Here is a 27094-nt window from a genome sequence, read left to right on the forward strand (position 1 = left end):
GGTCCACCATAACTATGACAGATTCTCCATTAATGGAACCCTCCATTTTCAAAGTTTTGGGACTGGAAATTCCCATAACGGAATTAAGAGAGATTTCCGTTTGTATGGGTTCAGGTTGTTGGCTTGTGGGTGAGTCAAGGATGGTGGGGTCTGCCATTTCTCCATACTCCACATCTTCTTCCTCTTGACCAAGTAAAATGCTCAACTCCTTCCTTTTGCATCTATGCCCTGCAGTCCACTTTTCATCACATTTAAAACAGAGACCCCTTTCTCTTTTATACTGCAATTCCTTCTCACTTAATCTCCTTATTTCTCCAAAAGGTTTCGCTATGGGTAATGGGTTCAAATTTCGGGTTTGGGCTGTGGATTGTGTTGAGTAGGCAGGTGAAGAAGCTGAGGTGTTTGAAAAATGAGTCTGGGCTGGGTGTGAAGAGAAGTGGGATTTTTGTGAGTTTGAGTAGATGGATGGGGTGTAAGAATGGGTTGAAGAGTTGGAATTAAAATTCCTGGGTTCCCATCTGCGTTTGGGCTGGGTCAGGCTCAGTTTAGTTTCAATCTGGACCGCTAGCTCCATAGCATGGTCTAGCGATTTGGGCCCAAGGACCCTTAACTCATTTCGGATCTCCTCCTTCAACTTACTTGTGAACTGGGCTTGGGCAATGGGCTCGGATATTCCCTCAAGAGGGGCAAGCAACTCGATAAACCTCCGCCTATATTCCACCACCCCTTCAGTTTGGTGGTGACACAACCACTGTTCATGCAGAGAGCCCATCTCTGTTCCCCGGAATTGCCGCAGCAACAAGGCCTTCATCTCCGACCATCGTGAGATCGGCCGGCGACGATTCTCCCACTGATACCAAAGGAGTGCGTCGCCGTCCATAGACACCACCGCCGCCTCCACCTGTTCTTCCTCCGACAGACGGTAAAAGTGGAAGAAACGTTCGGCACGGAGGATCCACCCATCTGGGTTCGTACCCGAGAATATGGGTAGATCCAATTTTTTCGCCCTCCAACTTCCTCCGCCCCGATAACCACCCGCATAACCATACTCATCCTCACCGTTCCTAAGCGGAACTTCTCCCTCCCTTTCTTCATGTCGAAGACCTCTTTTCTCCACACTTAGGTCATTCCCATCTTCTCGCGAACGCTCCGAACTCCGACCGTGAGCTAATCGGACTTTTTCGCCCAACTCCTTGGTGGCAGATTCCAGACTAGTGGCGATCTGGGCAGCTAGGGTTTGCTGCAGTACCCCCACTGCCTTATCCACCGCGGCAGAAACTTCCTCACTCAAGGAAGCCCGGAGATCGGCGATCCCCTGTTCCAGTTGGTCGATACGTTGAGTATTCGTAGCAACCATGTCATCCAACTCCAGCATCTACCGCTCTGATACCAAGTGCTAAGAACTAACAATTCCTAGCTAAGGAAAACAGCAGATTAATGGTGACAAATGACAGAATGAGATAGATTTGTATTAGGAAAATCACAGCAATTTCTCCCAGTACAATCCTTACATTCGAGAGGTAAGGAACTCTCCCAAATCACACTTTTCTCTATTATTTTCTGGATAATCCCTTACTGAGGACACAGCCCCTATATATACAAAAATCTTTCTCTCACTACATTTCTCCTCCTGACACTTAACCGCATTCTGTTATGGTTGGGAATTATTCTCTCCCTCCACCATTCTTTCTGTGCCAGCTGGTGATGTGTGATTAATGACCTCAACATCCTGATTTGGATTAATGACCCTAGTACCCTTGGTTCCCTTATCCTTCTTTCTCCTTCTGTAATACGTGTGCACTATGGGAGGGCCAGAATTAGGTGAGGTCATAGCATAGACATTCCTATGCTGCAAGATAGATTACTTGTATGGAATAGACACCATGAGTGTATATTTGTGCAGGTAGATTGTCTTCTCCAGTCCACACCTAGGTTCTGCCTTTTCCAATAATCATAGAACCCTGACATTCGGGCGGTAAATAGTACTGTCCTAAATTTTTTTCCTCTGACAGCAATCATAACTCCGTACTTGTTATGCTGTTCAAAAACGACGTTCTTAATGCAACCAACAAAATGCAATGCCCCTTGTTCACATGAAAAACACCGTCGATGAAGAATAGGTGTACAATCTACATACTGGCTGTTAGGCACATACGTAATAATAGGCAAAAATATGAGTAGAATGTCCTTACTCACTAAGAACATTTTGGTAATTCTGATTATATAGAGTATTCTGGTCCATTCCTTAAACATTATTCCACGCTTAGGGCTTGTTCTCTTCGGCACAAAATAACTGAACTGAAGTGAAATGAAATGAAATGAATAGTGATATGTGAGAGTAAAAGTATTCTCTAGAGCTGAGCTGAGTTGAACTGAACTGAAAATAAGCTGGGAGAAACGACTCTTATTCTAGATAAACATGCTTTGAGAATATGAAATATATTCATGTAATCTGAAGTTGGATTAATATTATTAGTTCCATGATGCTATGTGAAAAGTTATGATTTTGTTGCCTGTGCTTTTTGTTTTGCAGGCTGTTGCAATTTGCACGTACTAACCTATAAAGAATCATGATTTCACTTCTTTTTTTTCAAAAAAAATACTTCCTCTGTTTTTTTTTTACATGTTACACTTTCTATTTTAAGAAGTTTCAAATTAGATGTTATACTTTTATTTTGTGTAAAAATTTCTCTCTATCTCTCTCCTATCATATGTTCATATAGGATCCTTTTGTTTTCTTTCTCTATATCTCTCTCCTCTCCAAAAATTACCTAGGAGTCCGTGATTTAAAAAATATAACATGTAAAAAAAAACCAGAGGAAGTACATAATTTCATAACGAATTCCAACTTTTCGTGTTTTTATTTGTTGCATCATCATTATCTTTATATGATTAGCTTTAGAATGATGGTAAAGTGGATGAGAATGTGAGGCTTTCCATGCTTCTATGCCAAGTTTGTGAAATTATTTGGGACAACTTTTGCTTTTCTCAGCCAAGGCCTTATGATTGTGTAGTTTGGGGAAGTGGCAAATTGGTCTTAAATATTCAAGATTGGAATAATTTGGACAAATGATTTGATTGCTCCAGTCACATCTTTAGTTGATCTTAGCTTTAACATGATTAATGGCCTAATTATCATTGTGGCAGAGATGACACTCCCCCTTTTTTTCAATGAAGATTTTAGATTTTTAGGTATGGAAGAATACCCTATAGGGAAGATTAAGGACGTTTAGTTTTTTCTTTGAGGAATGAGGTCTAGGATACAACTTAAAATACTGTAAATTATCACGGAAACATCTTAGGTAACAAACAGTCTGCTCGTCGCTCGCTACTAATTTTACCTCATATCCTGGTGTATCATGGATATGGTGTATCAAAATGAACAAAATTACTAAAAAGAAAGTTCTAAATAAGCAAAAATCAATCTTGCATGTATCATGCACGTACTTGATACACCTAAGTGTATGAGAAATTAACTCGTGCATTCGCGGCCAAAAGAAAAACACTAGTTGAAGTATTGTCCCATACACAAAATATCTTCTCCTGAGATGAAAATTAGTACCCGACACACTATGTCAACATCATGATCTAGGACAATTGAGTAATCTGCCTAGTGCTTTCCTTTATTTGGACAGTTTAGTGATTACTAACACGTAACTAATATATGAGCCGTAATACCAAAGATGTCTTGGCCTAATGATTAAGATTGAGGTGTTGTAAACGATAAGTCACAATTTCAAATTCTCTTTTTCCTTATTTGTACTTTGTACTGCCTTCGTTGCTCATATGAATCAATAATATATATATATATATATATATGAGCCGTAACATACCCATTTATGATCTTGAAAGTTAGACAAAAAGCTAGAGAGAGCAAAATATATACAGTATCTAAGAATATACTATCATATGCTTTTTATACTTTATATTGTTGTTGTTGTCTCTTCTTCATATGGAATATAAAAACAGTACTGACACTAGAGCGTGAGTGAGCCAGTCTTGTTTTTTTGCCCTTTTGTGCAAGTTGTGAAATTTCCAAGATGTGCTTCATTTGCCCAATGTAATATCATTTGGACTATAATAATCTTCCACACACAAGATTAGTGAAGTAAATCGATATGATGTAATTTTTTTAGGGTAAGGAGAATTTCCTTGCAAGAACGAAGGAAATTAGAGACCCTTCTTCCAAGCAATGAAAATCGAACTTCTGTCACAGAAGTTGAAGGAGGACCTTACAATCACTAAGCAAACCTTGATCCTTTAGTTGACCATTGATATGCATGTTTATTCAACAATTTCATACTACTTGTACGAACTATTTAGAGAGAAAAAAGTCTGTATATGACTTGCCCGGCTGACATTCTCTTATTCAAATGTACAGTTCTAATATACGCAATATAACATTTACAATTCTCTTTCAAAAAAAAAAGAAAATATAACATTTACAATTTACAAACGTATCAAGTAATTTTTTTTTTTTGGAAATAACAAATGTTACCTTTAAATTTTTTCTCATCCGGGCGATGAAGAAAAACCCGGATCATACTACTTTCTCCCTCTCAATACATTAGATTATTTTTATTGTAATTATTACACATAGTGCTACTAATAGAATTGTTCCAATCACAAACAACTGGAACAATTCATGAAGATCATTATACTGTAACTCAAACTCTTAACATCACAGATCATGAAATAAAAACACACCCACAAAAGTTTTCACACATTCTATCTAAGTGATAGATTCTTTTGACACACAATATTATACAAACAACAATATCAAATTTTCCAAAATTGAACAATGTTGTATTAGTAAATATAATCAGAAATACTCCAAATATATACCAGAATATGATCAATCACTCAACAGAAACATCAACTTCATGTGCTGCATCAATTTCTTCATCAGATTGTATTTCAGAGTTAAATACTAACTCAGAAAGTTTGGGCTTCAATTTATTCTTCCAAATGTTATTATAACATATAGAATCTCCTCCTTTATTCTTCACTTCAATAACTACAAGCTCATCAGTAAGCTGATTAATCTCAACCCTGGTTATAAATCTCCCATTCGAACTTAGCAAGTCTACCACATAATCCTTCTTCTTATTAAGCTTCAAACTCTCACCATTCGCGACTTCTTCAAAAATCTCTATGATTTTATCGACAGACAAAGAACACAAGAATTTCTCCCCGTCCACAATGGGGTTATATGACTTATCAAACAACCCTGATAAATCTAGCCCTGATGAAAAGGCAATCAAATCAAAGGCATTCAATGACGAAGTACTACTAATACTACTACTAGTACTAGTACTACTACTCGCCTCGCCCATGTCTACCATCTCTTGTTGCTGTTGCTGTTGCTGGTGCTGGTGGTGCTGGTGCTGGTGTGGCTGATGCAGTTCGTGTTTATCAAAATCTTCGTAAACAGAGTAATCTTGATAAAATTGAAATTTGAACTCGGGACCTTTATCTTTAAACAATCCACCCTTCTTAAACCAAGGATCATGGATAATCTCATCCATAGTAATACGAGCATTAGGCTTGATTTCGAGTAAACGACTTAAGAATCGTTTAAGATCCGAAGACATCCATTTAGGACACCGAAATTCACCCTTATATATCTTCTTATACATCGCCATTAAATTCGGATCATTAAACGGTAAATAACCAGCTGTAAGAACATACAATATAATCCCACATGACCATATATCCACCTTAGCACCATCATATCCTTTCTTCGTCAAGATTTCGGGCGCAACATATGCGGGTGTCCCACATAATGTATGTAATAATCCATCATCAGGTCGGATTTGATCTTTAACTGCACTAAGACCGAAATCTGAAACTTTGAGATTACCATTCTCATCTACTAGGAGATTTTCAGGTTTTAGATCACGATGATATACACCTTTAGAATGGCAATATCCAACAGCTGAGATCAGCTGTTGGAAATATTTGCGGCTGAGCTCTTCGCTAAATCGGCCTTTCGCCACCTTAGCGAAGAGCTCGCCGCCTTTAGCAAACTCCATAACAAAATATATCTTGGTCTTACATGCTAAGACCTCGTATAAACGTACAATGTTTGGGTGTCGAACTTTACCCATGATGGTTATTTCTCTTTTTATATTCGACATGAGATTTGAACTCGTGATCTTCTTTTTGTTGATGGTTTTTATTGCCACGCTTTGGCCAGTTTTGATGTTTCTTGCATAGTATACTTTGGCGAAAGCACCACATCCTAGCAATCGACCCACCTCGTATTTCCCGAATAACACACCTTTATCCATCGATATATTTACTTCGTGTTATGGATGTTTCGAAATTGGGACATGGTACGTCGATCTCTGGTCTATTTTTTTTAATATTCGACCAGAGATCGAATTTTGTTAAAGTTTATGAGAGGGAGAAAATAATAAGAGAAAGAGAATAAAATTCAAGATTGAAGGAAAAGAATAAAGAACAAGAAGAATGATATATTGATATGATGAATGTGTATGAAATATCAAATAGTCTTTTGAGTTGGCGTTTGAATTTTTTTGGTGGTTTTTAGGCTGTCTTTGAATTTTACGTGTGTGTTTTTTTTCTTCTATGTTTGGTAACAATGGTGGATGTTTTAAAACAGCCTTTTTTATGCTGGCCTAGAAACTTCTAAATAATTATAATATAATAATAATTTTTTGATATAATGCGTAAAGGGGTGTTTCATCTGAGCAGTATGAATTGGAAAGAGGCGAGGTGAGTTGAAATCTTGGCCGTTGATTTTATTGTTTGGTACGACTAATTATTGGGGACCACGTCTTTCTATAATGGAAAATATATTTTTGATTTATAGAAGAATGATTTTTGAGCGAGTGAGGGTCCTCCACGTGTTAATGTAGCTGAAAATATAAGTGGACAGATCATCAGGAAACACGGATTCTTTTTCTTTAGTGTAATTTATACAACTCCATCTGTATTATGTACATATTTCATGATGATGGTAAGTCAACGAAATATATGGCCCTGCTTTTTTGGTACGAAAATATCTTAATCTTTTTACTAAAAAAATTATATAGATTTGCTTCCTGCTAAATTAGCGTGGCCGTAATACTAGTACATGTGAATTGTGATTTTATGAAAAAAGGGACATTATATAAAAAATAGATATAAATTATAAAGGATGATTATGTGATAAAAAAAAAGGTTAGTATGTCATACGGTGAAAATTTAGTTATGATAATTAAACTAATGTAAGAAAGAAAGGGTGGTGGTATCAATAAAAAAAAAAATTATCGCTATGTTAGATGATAATAGATTAATGTAAGTTAATTTTAAAAGATCACTATATATGTATAAAGGGTCAGTATTTCATATGAGTAGTTTTGGTCCACATTAATATTAGTGTTGTACGACTAGCTCAAAGTGAATGTATAATAGATATTATGCTAAGAAAAAGGTGGCATCACGTTTGAATAGTAGCGAGTTTTACTTTTAATTTAGTACTTAGAATAATACTTCTGTAGGGATATATAGATGCATATAGCGGAATTTTAGAAAATAATTTCCTAACATATATCATAGGATAACAAACATAATCAAACACATGAATCATTCGATAGAGATTAAATATCAAACACTTGTAGTGTGATTTACGTGTAATATGCAAGCTTTGTAGACCCGAAAGCATCAAGTGTTGCTTATCTAATCAGTCCACAAGCACCAATTGAACACCAACGTCTACTAGAAAGGAAGAAAAGAAATCTCTTGCTTTTAGGTGGTATATGCGCCAGTTAGAAAGAATAGTTTAGGGTTTCACTTGCTCTTTCTCTTGTGAAAAGAAACTCATTAAAATGATCACCTATATCATAATATTATATCTTATATTTAATAGAAGAGTCATAGGCTAGATATGAGAACTAATCCTCCTCCTAATCCCATCAGGACCGCCCCAACCCAAATCCTAAATGGATTTGTATTGCTTTCTCCAACTTGTGTTATAGGATTAATATATTTTAGTTATAGCTCCAATCAATATGTGCTATTAATCATATTTATTAGATAGCCAGAAAATACGATTACTAAAATAATTAACTTTATTATTTTTATAATATAATTTCTATTTATATTTAGTAATTACCGGGATGTTTAAGGTCATATTCCTTCAATGTCGACCAAATAAAATAGGATGATTGGCGAATAATACTAACACAAATATAATTAGTAAGTCAAATAATTGGAATATCTTCTTAATAAAGCGTAAATATGTGAACATATTGTTAGACTCCAACAAACCGCCTTTATTAGAAAAATTGTATCTTTCAAGTAGTCATTGGCCTTGAAATATTACTCATTTTATAACCTAATTTTACTCAAAACTTTCTAATACCTTTTTATTATATGGGTAACCCAAACCTATCACTTTCAAGAGCTAAAAAGTGTAAATTAATTAATATTCTAATGTAAGTATGTGATAATATAATTTACGATGTAACTTTCAAAAGATTAACTTGCACATATATATTTAATTACAAGTGTTAAAACCACTTACCTTTAGAAAACAAAAGTACCTACGTTGGCTACATATAGATAGTGATAAAAACTGAAGATGTTCTAAGAATAATGTCATCTTACGACTAATCGGCATTTATAGCTAATTATGTCACCACCAATAGTGCGTGAGAAAGCTACCTAGTATAAAAAATTCCATGCAAATTAAATGCAAGTGGTGAATTAAGCATATTGTTAGATTGTGAAAACGTGTTAGAGATAGAGTAGGATACTAAAGATATGATAAATATCGGTAGGATATATTAGTAGTTAGAATATAATGTTATCTTGCGCAAATATTATCTTACGGAAATATTATCTTATGTTTTATTTCCAATAAGTGTTAGATAAGTATTAAGAATAATATATCTATTAGAGATTGTTTATGGGTTTCTGGGTAGGAGTTCGTATGTACTCCTACATATCTATATCGTAGTCATTGTTTATTATTGAACACACCTTAATAAAATCATATTGTTTGTCTCTCCTCATAAACTTATAACTTATCAGAATTCCTTGAATTGGAGTAATCTATCGATCTCAATATATATAGGTTACAATATAAAGATAATCCTAACAGTATTAGGAAACCTAATTAGAGTAGAAGTTTAATTCTCAAAACTATATCCAAATATACAAAATATAATCCTAATATGTTTTATATTCTATCACATATTACCAAGAATAAAATTCTACCCCAACGCGACGAAAGTTCGATAGATCAGTGGAGCGACTTCTTTACTTACTTGATAGGAATGTAATCGTTAAAGCTTATTAGAAGTCGGATCTGCTGCTCAGTTGAAAGCTATGAAACAAGTCTGCTTATCAATTAATCAGTACAAATGTACAACTACGCAACTTTGCAAGTGGAAGTACGTGACGAACTTTTTTGTGCTTAGAATTTTAAAACAGGCCAAAATCAGTAAATCACTACTGCATATATGGGTAATCTAAAATTGACAGTTTTGTTTGGACCCGAAGGTGAACAATTGTTCTACTACAGAGAAAACGTGTACGAATTTGCGACTAAGAGCATGCCCATTGGTAGATCCAAAAGTTGGATCATGAGGAGAGAGAGATTAAATGGCAATAAAGAAATAGGAGAGAGAAAAAAAAAGAGGAGAGAAGGTGATGGACTGAGCATTGCAACGATCCAAGGGGAGAGTGGATCATTGCCACATGGCAGAAGGGGAGAGGAAGAAAAAAAAGGAGTGGGTCCCACTGCTGTTGCATGGCAGACATCCAAAGGCTCTTTTTTCTCTAATCTAACGGCTAGGATTATTTGTAATTGTTAACGTTGCAAATTTTTGCAACGGACATATTGTCAGTTTAAAATTTTTTTTAAAAAAAAAAAAAAACACCAACAGCTATATTTTTTTTTGTCTATAAATAGAGACCAATATTGAACTATTTTTACACATCTTATTTTTGAGCTTATTTTGTTATTGGAAGTCATATTTGTTTCCTTTCTTTATTTATCTACCCCCACAAAAACAAATTATCTCCACAACATGGTAGTTGAAGATGAACGAGATTCATATTCCCTTCGTTTTGATCCTAATGATTATGACCATCCTCCACGCCCTACTACTTCAACGCAAAGGAATGTAGGGACCTCTGATGAGCCTTTCGCATATGGCACTAGCGAGAATCGCATAGCAAGTCTAGAAATATATATGAACAATAGGGGTCGAGTTCGTGACCAAGTTCTGCATAGACGTCTCAAAGCAGACCTCGTAGAAAATATTTGGCTTAAATTCGGGCAACATAGGGGTTAATTAAGCTGCTACATTTTTTTTATTATTATATGTTATGTAATTCTATATGTATGTGTTATTTCTATTGTTTAATGCAATATTTTATTATTATTATATTTTTCTGATTAAGTTAATTACCGTATCTAATTATGTACAATATTAACGAAATTAATTTTACTAATAGTTTTTAATCACAAACATAAAAATTATTTACATTCAATAATCATTAATTGATTCTTAAATAATCCACAATAAATAAAAAAGATGGGATGGAAAGGAGATTGAGGAGAGAGAATATATGGTGGGGTATAGTAAAAAGTAGGAAAGAGAAGGTGAAGATCTAAAATTATAGATCATCCATTGGGGGTGAAGAGATCATTAAAATCAATTGTGGATCATAAATGAGGTGGAAGAGTGAGAAATTAATAAAGTAATTGATGATCCCAACTTTTGGATCAACCAATGGGCATGCTCTAATTAGTAATTAAGCCATCACAAATTCACAATGTAGTTAAGTTCCAACTTCGGCTAACACGTTCAGATGGTTTGAGGTAGTCCATCCTATTTGAAGTAGGAGTCACGTTGGTCTTATTAGTTATTACTGTCTCTGTCCCATAATATAAGTCCTGATTCTGTTTTTACACGGGAATTAAGCTAAACTAGAATATTGTTTTATTTAAATAAAAAGATTCATTTTTATTGGGAAACACTTACATTGTTTTTTTCTTTTTAACAAAAAATAAAAACTTAACATTAATATTGTATAGTTTAATATGTGTAGAGGAGTTTAATGGGTAATGACTTTATGAGATTCTATTTTATCATTAATAATGGTGCATTGAAAGTTGAAATTATGAGAAGAGAAGGGGAAATAATTACTCACATGAAAATAGTAGGAGGCTCGAATTTGTGATCTCAAGATCACCAAGTGGAGTTGCCACAAGGCCACCAGTATATACCAAGATATGCTTGGTATCAAACTGCTACGAATGATGCTTACTTAAAATTGTAAAATTGAGTTCCCATCAAAAAAAAAAAATTGTAAAATTGAGTAAGCATCATTCATTTTCCTAAAAGAAATTTTAAAATTAATTCTCTCTTTTTACTTATTCAAATTATTGATTGTTAAATCAAAATTATATTTTAAAATTTTCCTACAAGTATTTGTAACTGTTTGCATCAGATACTCTATGCATTAATCTATAAAATATATTAAAAGGCGTGTGTGACAATGTATACACGCCAAATGTCACCTCTGTTACTCCACTAGAATTGTCCAATGTGTACATAAGTCATGTCGATTAACAAAAATAAAATTAATTTGCAACAAGATTTGAACCTGTGACCTCTTGCTATTGTAACATGACACAATTACCATCTCAACAAACTTTTAATCATGTTTTAAGTGTCCACAATAAAAATTAAATTTAAATTACCATCTAGGAAAAAACATAATACAATATGAAGCCACCAGAGAATCAACCCTCTTGGTAAAAATAAACCCGGAGGCCATCACTTTGCATTATGATACACGCTTTCGGACTCTCCCGGGGCCAGAGCTCCGAACACCACGGGAAGCCTCCTAGGGACCTCGAAAGTCATTGGAAATGAATCATGTGACTTGGAAATAATATGTGAATGCATTTACGTTCATTTCGAGATAATTTTGGGTTTCACTAGAAATGAACAACGGGATGTTCAGTGGCTTTTCAAGGGAACACATATGGTGCCAAGCACCCCCACAACGTTACAAGTCACGTTGGCTTTCCTAGGAATTTTTTGGGAAAAAATATGACCAGACCCAGAGAAGTCCAAAAAGTCCCAAAAACAGCCAAAATTAAAGGTTATAATACACGCTTTCGGACTTTCCCGAGACCAGAGCTCCAAACGCCACGGGATGCCTCCAAGGACCTCGGAGGTCATTGGAAAAGAATCATGTGGCTTGGAACGAATATTTGAATGCCTTAACATTCATTTCGAGACAGGTTTAAGTTTCACGAAAAATGAACAAACGGGGTGTTTAGAGGCTTTTCGAGGCAACACAAATGGTGCCAAGCACCCTCGCAATATTACAAGTCACGTCGGTACTCCTAGGAAAATTTCGGGAGAAAATATGAGCAGGCACGTAGAAGTCCAAAAATGTCCCATAAACAACCTAAATTGAAGGTTATAATACACTCTTTCGGAGTTTCCCGGGGTCCGAGCACCGGACGCCACAGGATGCCTCCGAGGGACATGGGAGGTCATTGGAAATGATTCATGTGGCTTGGAACGAATATTTGGATACCTTAACATTCATTTCGAGACAGTTTTAAGTTTCACGAGAAATGAACAAATAAGGTGTTCAAAGGCTTTTCGAGGCAACACAAATGGTTTCAAGCACCCGCACAACGTTTCAAGTAACGTCGGCACTCCTAGGAAAGTTTCGGGAAAAAAATATGACCAGGCACGTAGAAGTCCAAATATGTCCCAAAAACAGTCAAAATTGAAGGTTATAATACACGCTTTCGGACTTTTCTAGGGTCCGAGCACCGGACGCCACGAGATGCCTCCAAGGGACATTGGAGGTCATTGGAAAATATTAATGTGGCTTGGAACGAATATTTGGACACCTTAACATTCATTTCGAGATAGTTTTAAGTTTCACGAGAAATGAACAAATGGGGTATTTAGAGGCTTTTCGGGGCAACAAAGATGGTGCCAAGCACCCGCACAATGTTTCAAGTCACGTCGGCACTCATAGGAACATTTTGGGATAAAATATGACCAGACCCAAAATGTTCCAAAAAACAGCCAAAATTGAAGGTTATAATACACGCTTTTGGACTTTACCGGTCCCGATTCCGAATGCCACGGGATGCGTCCTAAGTACATGAGAGGTCATTGGAAAGGAGTCATGTGGCTTGGAACGAATATGTGGGTGCCTTAACATTCATTTCGAGACAATTTTAAGTTTCACGATAAATGAACAAATGGGGTGTTCAGAGGCTTTTCGAGTCAACACAAATGGTGCCAAACACCCGCACAACGTCAAAAGTCATGTCGACTTTCCTAGGAATGTTTCGGGAGAAAATATGACCATACCCGGAGAAGTCCAAAATATGTCCCAAAAAACAGCCAAAATTGTAGGTTCTAAGTAGTAAAAAATAAAGGTGACCCAATCCGATTAAAATTTAGCAAACTAATACTACATGCGTTCTTTTTCTATTACAAAAATGTGTTTGGACACAATTTTTAAGGATTTGGAACAGCTGAGTAGTGTAGCATAAAAGTAACTCTTTAATTAACTAGAGTAGGAGAGAAATCATCCGTTGAAAATAAAAGCAATTTTATAAGGCAAATTGAGTAATTAATGATGATTTTAATAAGATAATGTAAGGGAAATATTGTCAATTAAATTTGCTTTTTATAGCAAAATTGAAATTGTTGCAATGGATATGAAACGACCCAAAATAGTAATTATTGTAAAATAAAAAGAACGGAGGAAGTATATAATGTAACCTCGTCTCATGTACGAATTTATAATATGTAAACTTTTGCGCATTATAGGAGTTTTAGTGCTTTACCATTTAATACTACCATACATCATCTATTCTAAAGTATGTAAGATGTTGATGGAGACTGTGGAATTAAAGAAAACAAAGAAATAGAAAAAAAAAAAATTGTGACCTATGTGCAGAAAGAGTCAGTCTTATAAGAGACCATCTAATTTTAATTTAAAATTAGGCATTTTTTTGTAAGATGAAGGGGACTCACTTGAGAGGGTGATACGGGAAATTACTCAAATGACTCCTATGAGGTCTGATCCCTATACCTCAGGGATAACAGATGGGAAACGATACCGTTACTCCACCACCTCAACCTCAATTAAGCAACTATTCAAGTTCATATTAAGAAGAGAACATACCACTTTTTGAATATAGTGAATAGTTTAAGCTAGGTCGATTAACAAAAGTAAGATTAGCTTGCAACAAGATGTGAACCTGTGACCTCTTGCTATTGTAACATGACACAATTACCATCTCAAATTCTCAACCAACTTTTAATCATGCTTTAAGCGTCCACATTATTATATTTGTACCTTTTAAATGTTGAGTTTTCCTTAATATATATTTTAATGGAAATGGAAAAAATACATATCAAGTTTGGAAACAAAATACCAACCCAGGACAATGCCCGGGCCCAAATACTAGTTATAAAAATAAAAGGTGTTTCTAAACAACGAACTGTACCACATGACACTTTGCATTAGATTATTTATTTCATGTACTCCACACAATTAAAAAAAATAAAAAATGTATGTTATAAGATTTGACAACATGAGTTTAAACTTATATACTTTAAGTCTTAATCACTAAATCAATTAATGTTAAATTCAGTATTATAATTTTAAAGTAAAATATGATAAATGAAAATTATAGTAATTATTCGAACATAACCGACCTAAAAACTAATCTATACAAATATATTAAAAGGCGTGCATAAACAAGAAATTGTGCCACGTGACGCTCTCCCTAAAGAGTTTTAGTTCATGCAATTCATGTACAGAATTGACAATAGAGGTCTGAACTTTGGGTGATAATTTTTAAAAGGTCTGAACTATTGATTAACCTGTGTAGGCCCCAACTTTAGGGGGTCTTAACTTATAGCGGGCCTCGACGACTTAAAACTGAAGATTTTTTTTAAATCTCACTTAGTTCCTACATCCCTTCCTCAATTAACCCTTCTGATGTGACCCAAGTTTTACAAGTGATGATCTATTAAGCCAGTTTTAAGTCACTAAGACTCGCTAAAAGTTAAGACCCCCTAAAGTTGGGACCTACACAAATTAATCAATAGTTCAAACCTTTTAAAAATTATCACCCAAAGTTCAGACCTCTATTGTCAATTTTTCCTAAAAAAATTTAGAAATTACGGTGTATAAGGTTTGATCTTGGGACCTCAAGTATATAAACTAAAGTCTTAACCACTAGACTAAATTGTATTTAGTGTTATTATTATAAAATATTATATTAATAAATGAAATTTTTTCTTACCCGGGGTATAGCACGAGCCTAATAAGGGGACTTTTGGTTCATATAATGGTATGAGTTTGAAATCAGGAATAAAATCAAAGTGGTATGGGTTTGGAACTTGATACTTACTTGTGTTTGGTTTCATTTAGGAATGAAAAATCTTCTTTTATTTGATACCTAGAGGTAAGGTATGAGCAATACCCACCTCCTCCATGGGTTTCTAAACCCCATACCTTATGGGTTTGAGGTATGAGTTTAAAATTTAGAAATAAATTAAACAAACACTAGGTATGAGTTTTGTTCATTCCAAACCCATACATCATACCTAAAACTAGTGAACCGAACAACCCTAACTAGTTTGTCAAACAAAACCCGCGTCTTTCCTAGGTACGCTCTACTCTACTCCTTGCCCCCCTCACTCTCCTACTCTCCTAGCGCTACTTCGGTACTTCCACATCTCGGATCTTGCCAAGACAGAAATATTAAGTATTTGTAAATGACGTGAACTGATAATCTTGCAAAGAGTTTATCATTTTAGCTTATTAAATTTGATGTTCTTTAACAATTAGCAACACAAATCTTTCTTACTTATATTTATCATAAAGGCTGGTTCAATAGAGACACAATAATTAATTAATACTACTTCAATATACCCCCTCCAAAAGTTGGCCCAACTTTATCATTCGAAAAGACTTAACTCTAATTACTTTAATTTGAAGGGTCAAATGTATGAAGGATTTTTAATTTTGTTGAGGGTTACATGTTTCAAGTGGGGGTATAAGACGGACATGGATAATAAAAATTTTGCTCATTTACAGATTTCAGATTTAACTCTAATTACTTTAATTTGAAGGGTCAAATGTATGAAGAATTTTTAATTTTGTTGTTGAAGGTTACATGTTTCAAGTGGGGTATAAGACAAATATGGATAACGAGAATTTTACTCATTTGGATATTTTAGATGGGTAATGAGCAAAAAAAAAATAATTGATGTATCATGTTCATGATACACTCGGTGTATGATAAAAATGGTAGCAAACATCAGTATTCAAATATTTAGTTTAGCATTTGAGATAATAATTCGACTGATGGGTGTTAATTTATAACCCACCCGAAGCTCCAACGGCAAGAGAAAAAATAAATTTAGAGGGAATCCAAGATCTCAAACAACACTTGATACCATTATAGAACAAGGAGAAAGTGTAGATTCTTAATCATGTTCAAAACATAATATAAAGATATGAATATATATATATATATATATATAAGCGTGAAATATGGAGTAATTAAATAGGTAACCTACAAGATTTAAAAAATCAGGAACAATTTATAACCCGATCATATTCATCACCTAACATAACATAAAAAACACGAATTATTTTAGATGTAGTAAGTATTTAAATTATAAGTTGTATTTCTTTATTAGACCATGTTAATTTAAGATAATTAATCACTTCCTAAATTTTATATGTAAATTTCTTTGCTCTCCTCAAACAGAAGTTTTTTGTAAAATTTCTTTGCCACCATGTTATTGGCAATTCCGCTAATAAAGAAATAGTTTGATTTCGTAGATATCTCTATTTCATTATATAAGTCAACTCTTGAGTAGTTTGTTGTTCATCTTAATTACCTTAAATAATTTTTCATTTTACTTATAGTTCTAATATTTAATGCTAATATATATTTTTTTTTGAAAGAGAAATTTCATTAATTGAAGGCCAAACGACATCTACAATAGGTATTAAAGTAAAACAAGATACAATCAAACAAAACTAAATCAAATTCGTCTTCGAATAAACTACAATGAACCAGATCGAACAATACATCACAACCCTCTTGTATTTGCTGAATCAAGCAGCTATTGATAACGAAGTCTATCATTCTGATATAGTTTGGGAAGAACATTCTTGATCGAGTCAGGTTGACCGCATCCGAGATTCCAATACCTTCATGTTGAGTCTCGAACTTCAACCAATGAGAATATTTTCTCATACCTAAAAACAAAAGAACCATACTCACAACTCCCATAGGGGAGAAGGAGATTTCCAAAACAGAAATTAAAAACCCCATAACAGGGTTTGAGAAAATCTCATAAAGAGAGATTAATTTATTGAACAAAACAAGAAAATAAATTAAAAATTGGAAACAAAAGGGGAAAAGGGGCTTACCATGGATGAAAACATCCATGGCGGCCCCTAATTGATGAAGAATGGATAGGGGAGGCTAGGGTTTGAGAGAGAAAAAGAGAGGGCCAGAGGGGAGACTAGGGTTTTTTTTAATGCTAATATATAGAGTACTATTATTGTATACTACTTCTTCCGTATCAAAATATAGTTCTTAATTCTATTTTTTCACGAGAATTAAGGTAAGTAAAATCTAAGAGGGATAGTAAATTCAATATTTTTTTGTTATTTAAATAAATATTGTATGAGAAAAAATGATTTTAGTAGAGAGAATGGAGAATAATTGTTGAAATAACATTAATCATAAGACTTGGGTTGAATAAACAAAGCAAAAACCAATTTCAAGAAGCAAACAAATGATAGGATTATAGGACACAATTTTTCTAGACAAATTACGAAAAAATGTGAAACTAAATATAGAAACAAAAACTATATTTTGAAACAATTCAAATAAAAATAAGAATTATATTTTCAAACGAATAGAAGAATAATTTTATGACTTGAAGCACACATCGCGTACATATGAATCTAGTTACTGAAATAAATTCCATAAAGATAGTCCCTAAAAAAAATAAATTCCGTAAAGATAGTGGTGTGGTTAAACTAATCGTTAAATTTAGGTAATATCTTCCTGATACAGATGGAGATCTAACATGGTCAAAAAAAAAAAGTCGGTTGGTCGACCGACCAATATGGTAACTTGGGTTGGTGGACTGCTGGCATAATTTGTAACGGCATATTTGTATGTAACACCACCTCTTTCTTTTTTAAGCAAAAGGCATAAAATTTGTTTGGGAAATTGAAACATTCTTTTTTGCTGGATTAGGCTTATACCACTAGTCCACTATTCTATATCTTAGTTTCAAAAAATAAAATCACATTTATTATATATATTCAATTTCAAAGATAACTAGATAAGGTTAGTTATGTATATAAAAAGGAGGATGAATATGATTAAATATAAGTTGAATGAGTTATTTTAGTTGTTGTCAATTGATTTACAATATCTGAAGTTCATCAAAGAATATCTAGATTATCTAGTAGTCACCAACCTTATTATAAGTTCATCAATAATTGATACACCGTTAACTCGACTTGAACCTGGTACGAAATTAGCAGATCTGAGTCAGAGTTTGCAACCAGTTTAATTAAGCCTGTTGATTCAATCCGAACCGATTTAAATGAGCCGGGTTGGGTTAACGTTGATCGCTTTAACCTAAATGTAACACGACAACCGTTTTAACTACTTTCTACAACAATATTATTAGTTGAGATTGAAATTTTTCGAATATATTTTATAAATATATAAGACGTGGGTTAAGAGATATATAACATACATTTGTTTAGTTTATGGTATGCCCTTGATAAGCGGGTCAATAGACGCGTCGAGTAATTGCTTTGCTAAACGGAACGAGTTAGGATTGAGTATTATTGATCCATTTAACAAATAAATTGGATCAGGGTTGAGAATATTCAACTTTTTACCGATGAATCTGACACGAATTTAACAGAACATGGTCATCAAATTATTTTCTCAATGATTTGGTGAATTTTGGAGACATCAAATTATTTTCAATATTGAGGACACATGCCATACTTTTTAACGAGTGATTCACTAGTTTTGGACTTCTGTTCCCCTGGATCTACAGTGTTGGGGTCGGCACCGATTTCATAAACCTCGGTGGTCAAATGTATTTATGGTATGTTTGGATAGGTGAATTTCATTTCAAATTCTGGGATTGATCAATTCCATTGTTTGGATGAGTATGAATTTGAAATTCAGAATTTATCACAAATTCAAGATTTATTGAGGAAAGCCCATTAAATGAGGAAATTGAAATGATGTAATTTTTCTTGTCATTTGAAATTACTTAGCTTACTTCTCAAAACATCTATCACTCTCTCTCCCCCTCCCCCCTTTAAAAAGCCCCCACACTATCACTCTTTCTCTCTCCTCCACCTAGTGATCTGAATTCATTAGTTTTTCCTAAACAAAAGTATTTGAATTTGGATTCAAGAATTTGAATTTGGATTCAAGAATTTGAATTCCTGCATTTTAAATCAAGAAATTGAAATGAATTCATCATTCCCAAACACAACCTTAATTAATTCTTCGGCTGTGCATTCCCTCCTATTTTACGTTAATTCGTTTCATTTCTGCCCATACATTATCCCAAATTTTATGGGATTTAAGTGACTATGTGTTCCTTGATGTTAGTACTTCATCTGTTTCGTTTTAAATGCAACAAAGAGGTATTATTTATTAGATATAAAATATTCTTTTATTGCATTTAAAACAAAACGGAAGAAGTATTAAAAATTTAATAAACCTTGACAGGCATATAGAAAAAGAAATTTTGACAAATGAAAAGCAATTATGGAAAGAAGAAGTATTAAGTTCCTGGGCCACAACTTCAGCCATGACATATAAATGGCTAGGGTTTCTCCTAAAATAAAATGGGTATCAAAAGATCTTAGAAGGCTATTTTGAAGATCAAAACTTCATTATACTAATGACGTGTTTGTATTTACTAAATTATATTTTAGATGGTTATTATTGATGATATTGACACGAGCAATCTAGTCGATTATGAAGTATGTAAAGTGAATATCTCAATATGTTTTATTATTTTAAGATAATTTAAATTTATGTTGTATGAAGATGAATACATATAAACTTTAGCGAAATTTGCCAAAATAGATGTTTTATATACCACATTTTACAATTTTTCTAATAACTTAAGACCTTAAAATGAATTTTGTTTACGATATATAACCTTAGCCTATTCAGGCATTGACCCACCGTTTTCGACATTGGCCCACTCAAATAACTCATGTAAGAAGCACGTGCTTCGTGTTTTAATGAATCCATCCTTTTTCTTCTCACATAACCCCTTAAATCATTTATGTAATGAGGGATTTGAAGGGATTCTTCTCAAAAAAGTCGTATATAAAAAGTCTGTTTAGACCGTAAAATATATGTTGCATGTAACATAAACATATCGGTATCTCGATACTAGATAGAACAGTGAAAAGGCTACCTAAAAAGAATTGTATGTACTACCAAGGTCCAGATTTGAAAGTTTGTTTCTTTGACAAGAAACACGACAAGTCGTACATAAAAAGTCTGTTTAGACCGTAAAATATATGTTGCATGTAACATAAACATGTCGGTATCGGTATACTAGATCGAACGGTGAAGAGGCTATCTAAAAAGAATTGTATGTACTACCAAGGTCCTGATTTGAAAGTTTGTTTCTTTTGGCAAGAAACACGACCTTCGTCTTGCATTTAATAGAAAGAGCTAGAGTAATTACTAACATAGACCATTGCACAGTAGGATTATTGGGTAAGTACGTAGGCCCATCTTTATCTGCTCCAACAAATTATTGTAACAACTGCTGGCTTCTTTAGTAGTGGACCTGATGCTGCCCTAAAGACAGGAATTTCCATGGGTTTTATTGTTGAACTTCAATGACATGGGCTTTGCGCAACAAATATCTTTTGGAACTCGTCTTTTAATTTACGCAAAATTGGCCTTAACACAATAAACTATAGGGTTCGAGCGCACTCAACACTACAAACTTTGACTATTAACCAAAACACCACAAACTATTGGCCTGAATGCCGTGCGTGTCATACATGAAGGCGGAGATAGTCACTGACCACAATACACTATACATGGGCACAACCACCGTACCATATAGATTAGATCGACTGGTAGGAAAGTTTCCACCTTAATCGAAGGTTTCGAGTTCGATATACAGCAATGTTGGTTGATTTGATACAATCAAAATCTCCTGCTAATTCGAGGCTCAAGCACATCAAAATTATAAACATTGCACAATGCATATAAGCAGTTTAAACCACTGAAATATATGCAGGGTCTTGAGTTTCTAATAACCCAAAAGGTTATTGTAAAAATTGGTAGATATTATTTGTTTACAATCAGTAAACCTATATATAATTAGGATTGCTAATACTCTATTTACAAAGATAAGTACATACTAATGAGGAGAGAGCAACCAGATTTAACTAATTCCCAAGTAAAACTAACGTAATTAAACAGGATTTCGACCATGTCAAACGTTCAAAATGATCGATCAATACGTTGGTGCAATACTATTAACTCTAATTCTAAGTAATTAGCGCGGAAACTAGGCCAACAGTAAGAACACAAGTGATAGAGGGAATCACACAGATCATATAGATGAATAATCAGGAACCAAGATGTGAATAAAAACTTATGGATTGATACTAATACTAACTAGTAACTAGTATGATTAAGTAGAACTGTAGAAGTAGTTGTTTTTAATTTTTCAAGGCATGTACAACCTGTTACCGCACTGACATCTCCATGCTTCAGGGTAATATTCAGCAGTAACTGGTGTCCCTGGAGGCACCGGAATATGAACTGGCTTACATGGTGTGCACTGGCCACACTTGGATGCGCAGCGCGGCGGGGATGATCCTAGTCCTCTTAGAATCCTCCTTGCTATATCAACTTCATTTTTGCTGTGGCTCCTAATCTTTTCACCACCATTCGATAATTGTTTCTGCAGTAATGTTCTTTTATCAGCATATTGGTGTTAACCTTGAGTAGGTTAACCCTGACATTCAGTATATATAGTGTTTACAATACAGACCTATATGACTATAGTAACCGACTATTCTATCCTTTTACATACAATATTATCTAATAAACAATACATGTTCAACACATCCGACATGAGAAGAGGACTAGTTGATGAGAGTTACATCGGAAACAAGACAGTAAGGAAAGTACAATTCATTTTGGGTATTCTTTTGATTCAAATTAAATGCAACCAGATCTAGTATGAATTGGCAATCATAACGTAAATAGGTAGAACTTATAACAGGATCTTGAAAAATAAGTAATTTCTGCTGGGCCTTTATCCTTTTTTTTATGTTCATTAGGATTCTTATATATAGTATAATAGAATCAACAAGTTAGGAAACACAGAACATCGTACCATTCTAAAACCAATTGACAACAGATAAAGTAGCTAACATACTTCTTTACTGTTTTCCTCGCCCTTTCAACGTAGGACAAATTCTTTTTATCTAACTATGGGAAGCAATACTCTTATGTAAAGTTTCGCTTACTTAAGAGACCTAACTCATCATAAGGAGACACTTCACAAGACAAAGGAGATTTAACCTTAAAATCATATGAGAATAAGGGGAGTAGTCCCTTTGCCTTATAAAATTAACTTATTTCTCGTGTCTTATCAATATGGGACACTCATATATGTGGTACGCTATCCATCATAGCTTCAACAAACCTCCTCCGTCGTATAAGAAGTATAACTTATTTAGTTTGTAGGACAATCTTTTTGGTTAGCGTAAATCTCAAGTTTTCATATCTAAATTATTTCGCATTTCCTTTATTACTATCTACCTATGAATCATATAATTCCAAACTTTGGGAGTACAATTACCGGCCTAACTATTATGAGAAAGTACTCAAATACTTCTATTTGTCATTACAAAAATTTGATTTATTTATTTTTGAAAGAATAAATGAAAATTAAGATTATTGGGCATTGCTTTCTTAATGAAAATGACTGTTAATTCCATTACAGAAGTATTACTGAGTACTCCCTCCCGTCTTTATTAATTTACCCGTTTCTTTTATACAAAGTTTCGGTCTTTATTAGTTTACCCGTTTCTTTTACACAAAGTTTTAGGAGAAATAATGTTGTGGGATATTGAAAAAAAAGAGAAACTATTATTTTATATTAAAGTTAAATGTATATGTGATGGAAGTTAATGATCCCATTCCAAAAGTTGAAAGAAAAGAAACGAGTGAACTAATAAGAGACATTTCAAAATGAAATACCGGTAAATTAATAAAGACGGGAGGTAATACAATGGAACAATTGGAGTACAAAAAGGACTAATAATAAAAACTATGCAGTGCACCGACGATGTAGATAGTGTGGAGCAGGAAGAAATTACTCTCATACTAGTCACTAAACAAAAGACAACATAGACTAATAGTTGCATTCAACATCTTTTTATTTTGTCAGATCAAAATTCTGCTCTGAAATAATCGATATAGAGTAATAGTTTTAGGGGAAAAAACAGCCAAAGAAGAGAGTTTTCAACTCCTAACTTCAGCACTGATATGGCCAAAACATGTTCACGAGGTTGCATTTTGGCATGGCTCAGTTTTTTTTACTACTATCACAATTCACAACATGTAAAGCTCCGTTAAATGCGCTGCCACACCCTTTAAAAGCTTCCAAATCTTACCTCTCATTAACAATAATTGTAGTTTTAGCTATATATGCATCTTCATTCAAACTCCATGTTCTTAATTTTTTTTTTTATCCATATAAACCATGAAAGCGGTACAAAATACAAAGAGGGGGGGGGGGAATCGAACCTGTGACCCCATGCTCTTAATTTGAAGATGCATCTTTAAACTATTATTATCATGAGTTGCATTTAATGGCGGATCTAGAAGATCATACAATATTATATGATAATGGTATGTTGCGTTAAGGGAAATATATAAAAAGCTAAAATAGAAATATTAAACAATAAATAAGCATTTTATATATAGATTATTGACGTTTGATTGTCATTAATTTCTTAAATAATACTAGTTTGGAAAATGCATTTATTTCTTATGTGTAACCATATGGCCTACATATATATATATATATATATATATATATATATATATATATATATATATATATATATCATTTGTTGACTATTGGCTGTTTTACCTCGTTGGTTTAACCAACTATACTTTTTATTTTTTTCCCTTCATTTCCATTTTTGACTTTTTCATTCAATCTATTGAATCACTTTTTTCTTTAAGAGCCTGTGCGAGATTCCGGTTTAATAGGGTAATTTATTTTACCACTTCAGAAGAAACTTTCTTCTTTAAGAAAAGGTAGACATTGGTGGACAAATGTCTACCCCATATGCAATGTTCACCAGTGTAAGGTGTAACACCCTGACTTTCTAATGGACTCAAGTCTATCGTTATCAATGTGCATCTAGTAACAATTGTTCTCATAGACCAAAGAATACTTTCATCCAAACATGCTTAACTTGAAGTAACTTAGGAAATGAACTTACTAAAAGAAAAGAGCATGATGGTATAAGTAGCCTGGCAAATCTCTTTTAAACCAATCATGAGGGACATTACAGCTCGACCCTCAATTCTATACTTGTTCTTATTATTGATTTCATAATAATATCAACCTTTTCATATTCTAGACTAACATGTTGAGGTCAATCGTCAAAATTATGTCTCAAAGACCGTAAAAAGCGAATGCTTGTAACTAATTTGAAACGCGAAGAATACTATCTAGAAGTCAACAAGCCTAAAGTGTGATTTTAACCCTTAACTATGACATGACATGCTTGTGGGAACTTGTGATCTGTAAAAATATGTGGTATAACTTAATTCAAACGATCATTTCACTATGTAAAGGTAACATAATCAACGAAACCCAAGAAAATGATAAAACATTTCTTTCGCTAAAGCTTAGCTCGAACATCCTAAACTTCGACAAACTAACCACTAATACTTCTTCCATTTCGTTTTAAACACAATAAAGACGTATTATTTGTCAAATATAAAACATTCATTTATTGTATTTAAAACAAAACAGAGGAAGTAATACCTCTCTTCTCCTATTATAATCTTATAAAAGCTATTTAACGTAGTTAAGTGACTAATTACAATAATAATAATCCATATGTTTGATTAAAACATGAAAAGCTGAAAAATGAGGATGGAGAGACATAGAGAATCTCGTCAGGATAAGGAGTACTATAGTCAGAAACACAGCCTGGAATTCATCAGTTGTTGCAGTAGTAAAACTAGCACGTAGTAATTAATATTATTAAACATACATTACGATCAAAATGTTAGATTTAGGAGGTAATTTAAGTAATGTTAATTTACCTGAAGTTTTAAGTCATGATTTTTGCAGTTGAAGTACATGTTCTTGATCTCTCTACCTGATTGACAAACAGTTCAAACTAGTTGATAAATTAATCAAGATAATCACTCATCAACGTATTAATCAAATAAAACATACTTCCTCCGTTCCATAATAAGTGAAACACTTCTCTCTTTTATGCGAGAGCTTTTTTAAAGAAGTGTTTCACTTATTATGGAATGGAGGAAGTATGTTATTGTGAAGTATTTAGGTAGTAAACTTACAAGTAGAAGGAAAGTTGATTAGTGAAAACAACGATACAAGAGTTAGTAAAAGAAGTGTAAGGCAGAAGTAATAACGCCAATGATTTCTCATACTCTTCAACTTGTTTTAGCTTGTGTTAATCTTTATATCTTCCCTTTGAAACTCTTCGATTTTCGGCGTAATCTTGATTAATAATGTTGTTAAGGATCTAAGACTATTACAGTGGAGGCAGCAATATTGCAGAAGATGTTCAGAAAATATACTAAGAGTTGAAGCTAATGATTAATAGAGGTAGTTGGAAAAATGAAATTAGAAAGAAAATTTACATAGTAGAGAACTAGTAGAGTGTAAGAAGGGAAAAAAGAGGTAGAAGTAGGAGGTATCATATAGACATAATTTTGGTAGAAAGTATATATTGTAGGGGTTTGTGGGTTCATTTGTATTGCCAAGTTTGGTGGTCTATTATTCCTTTGCAGCTTTTCTAATACCCCCTACTCTCTTGCTACATTCCCAAAACCCAATATGTTTCGTTCTCTTTCACTCATTTCCTTTTAGTACAAGTATGAATTTTGATGGGTAATAATTCATTTGTGCACATGTGATACATCAGGTCTCGAGTTCGAGACTTATCGTCATAGCAATGTATTCATGTGGTAGTTGCTCCCTTCTTGCCTTTCAAATTGACCTGGTTACATGGGGTGTGGGTTTCACCCATGTAATCTAGGGTTTGCTATTAACTAAGTGGATGGATCCTCGTCACAAAAAAATAAGAATTCATTTGTGTTGATTTTCATAACAAGGGTGATGTTGAGGATAATGACATAACGTAGTTATCCTAGCTGATAAAATATTATATATTATATATGATATTATTATGACAATATAAGTCTAGTAGGAGAAGATATGCTTAAAGTCGCTTATCTTATGTTTGAATAAAATAAATTTGAGTATAATTTCCTAAAAAAAGAAAATTGAATATAATTACAATTGTATTTGTTTGTTTTGTTTTTATCTCTTATGGCTATTAGCTAAACGTAGGTTCATGGACTTTGAAGTTTCAACTTATACCTGATTAGCAAGGTCCACCATGTGTACTACTCTGACTTGGTAGCTTAAGAAAATGGAAAAGCATGATTCAGAAATTGATCGTTGGTGTCATAGATAATAATTATCACCTAATTATTGTAACTAAATTAATTTGTGGATGAGAAAATTTACGATTTCCAATATATGTGCAAGTGTGATACCAATATTTTATAAACCAAACTTATTTGAGAAATTAAGATAATATTCTCAAGATTAAACCCTAACCGAATCAAATTAAACAAAAAATAAGAATACTAATTACGGTTTTTTTAACCTATGCACCTAATGCAAAAGTTAAGGCTTATCTATTAAATAAATTAATAAAC

General features: G+C 33.6%; 2 protein-coding genes across 2 annotated transcripts; both read right to left on the reverse strand.

Moving 5' to 3' along the window:
- Positions 1–4432: 4432 nt before the first annotated feature.
- On the reverse strand, positions 4433–6626 carry LOC104900279 (CBL-interacting serine/threonine-protein kinase 11). The gene has a single exon (XM_010687667.4). It carries the CDS (start codon positions 6291–6293, stop codon positions 4860–4862), a length of 1434 nt encoding a protein of 477 aa, XP_010685969.1. The 5' UTR covers positions 6294–6626; the 3' UTR covers positions 4433–4859.
- A 14714-nt stretch (positions 6627–21340) lies between these two features.
- On the reverse strand, positions 21341–26224 carry LOC104900280 (EPIDERMAL PATTERNING FACTOR-like protein 6). The gene is made up of 3 exons (XM_010687668.4): positions 25703–26224; positions 25442–25497; positions 21341–22043 (listed from the first exon to the last, which is right to left on the reverse strand). Exons 1-3 carry the CDS (start codon positions 25791–25793, stop codon positions 21807–21809), a joined length of 384 nt encoding a protein of 127 aa, XP_010685970.1. The 5' UTR covers positions 25794–26224; the 3' UTR covers positions 21341–21806.
- Positions 26225–27094: the final 870 nt, after the last annotated feature.

Source organism: Beta vulgaris, chromosome 7, assembly GCF_026745355.1.
Source record: "Beta vulgaris subsp. vulgaris cultivar EL10 chromosome 7, EL10.2, whole genome shotgun sequence".
Lineage (NCBI taxonomy): Eukaryota > Viridiplantae > Streptophyta > Magnoliopsida > Caryophyllales > Amaranthaceae > Beta > Beta vulgaris.

Excerpts from the sequence above, each read along its gene's own strand:
- LOC104900279 (XM_010687667.4), bottom strand. The coding sequence starts at position 6,293 with ATGGATAAAGGTGTGTTATTCGGGAAATACGAGGTGGGTCGATTGCTA.
- LOC104900280 (XM_010687668.4), bottom strand. The coding sequence starts at position 25,793 with ATGAGAAATCATTGGCGTTATTACTTCTGCCTTACACTTCTTTTACTA. Across the intron at positions 25,498-25,702 it reads AATCAACTTTCCTTCTACTT|GTAGAGAGATCAAGAACATG; the intron begins GTAAGTTTACTA and ends TTTGTCAATCAG. Across the intron at positions 22,044-25,441 it reads ATCATGACTTAAAACTTCAG|AAACAATTATCGAATGGTGG; the intron begins GTAAATTAACAT and ends ACATTACTGCAG.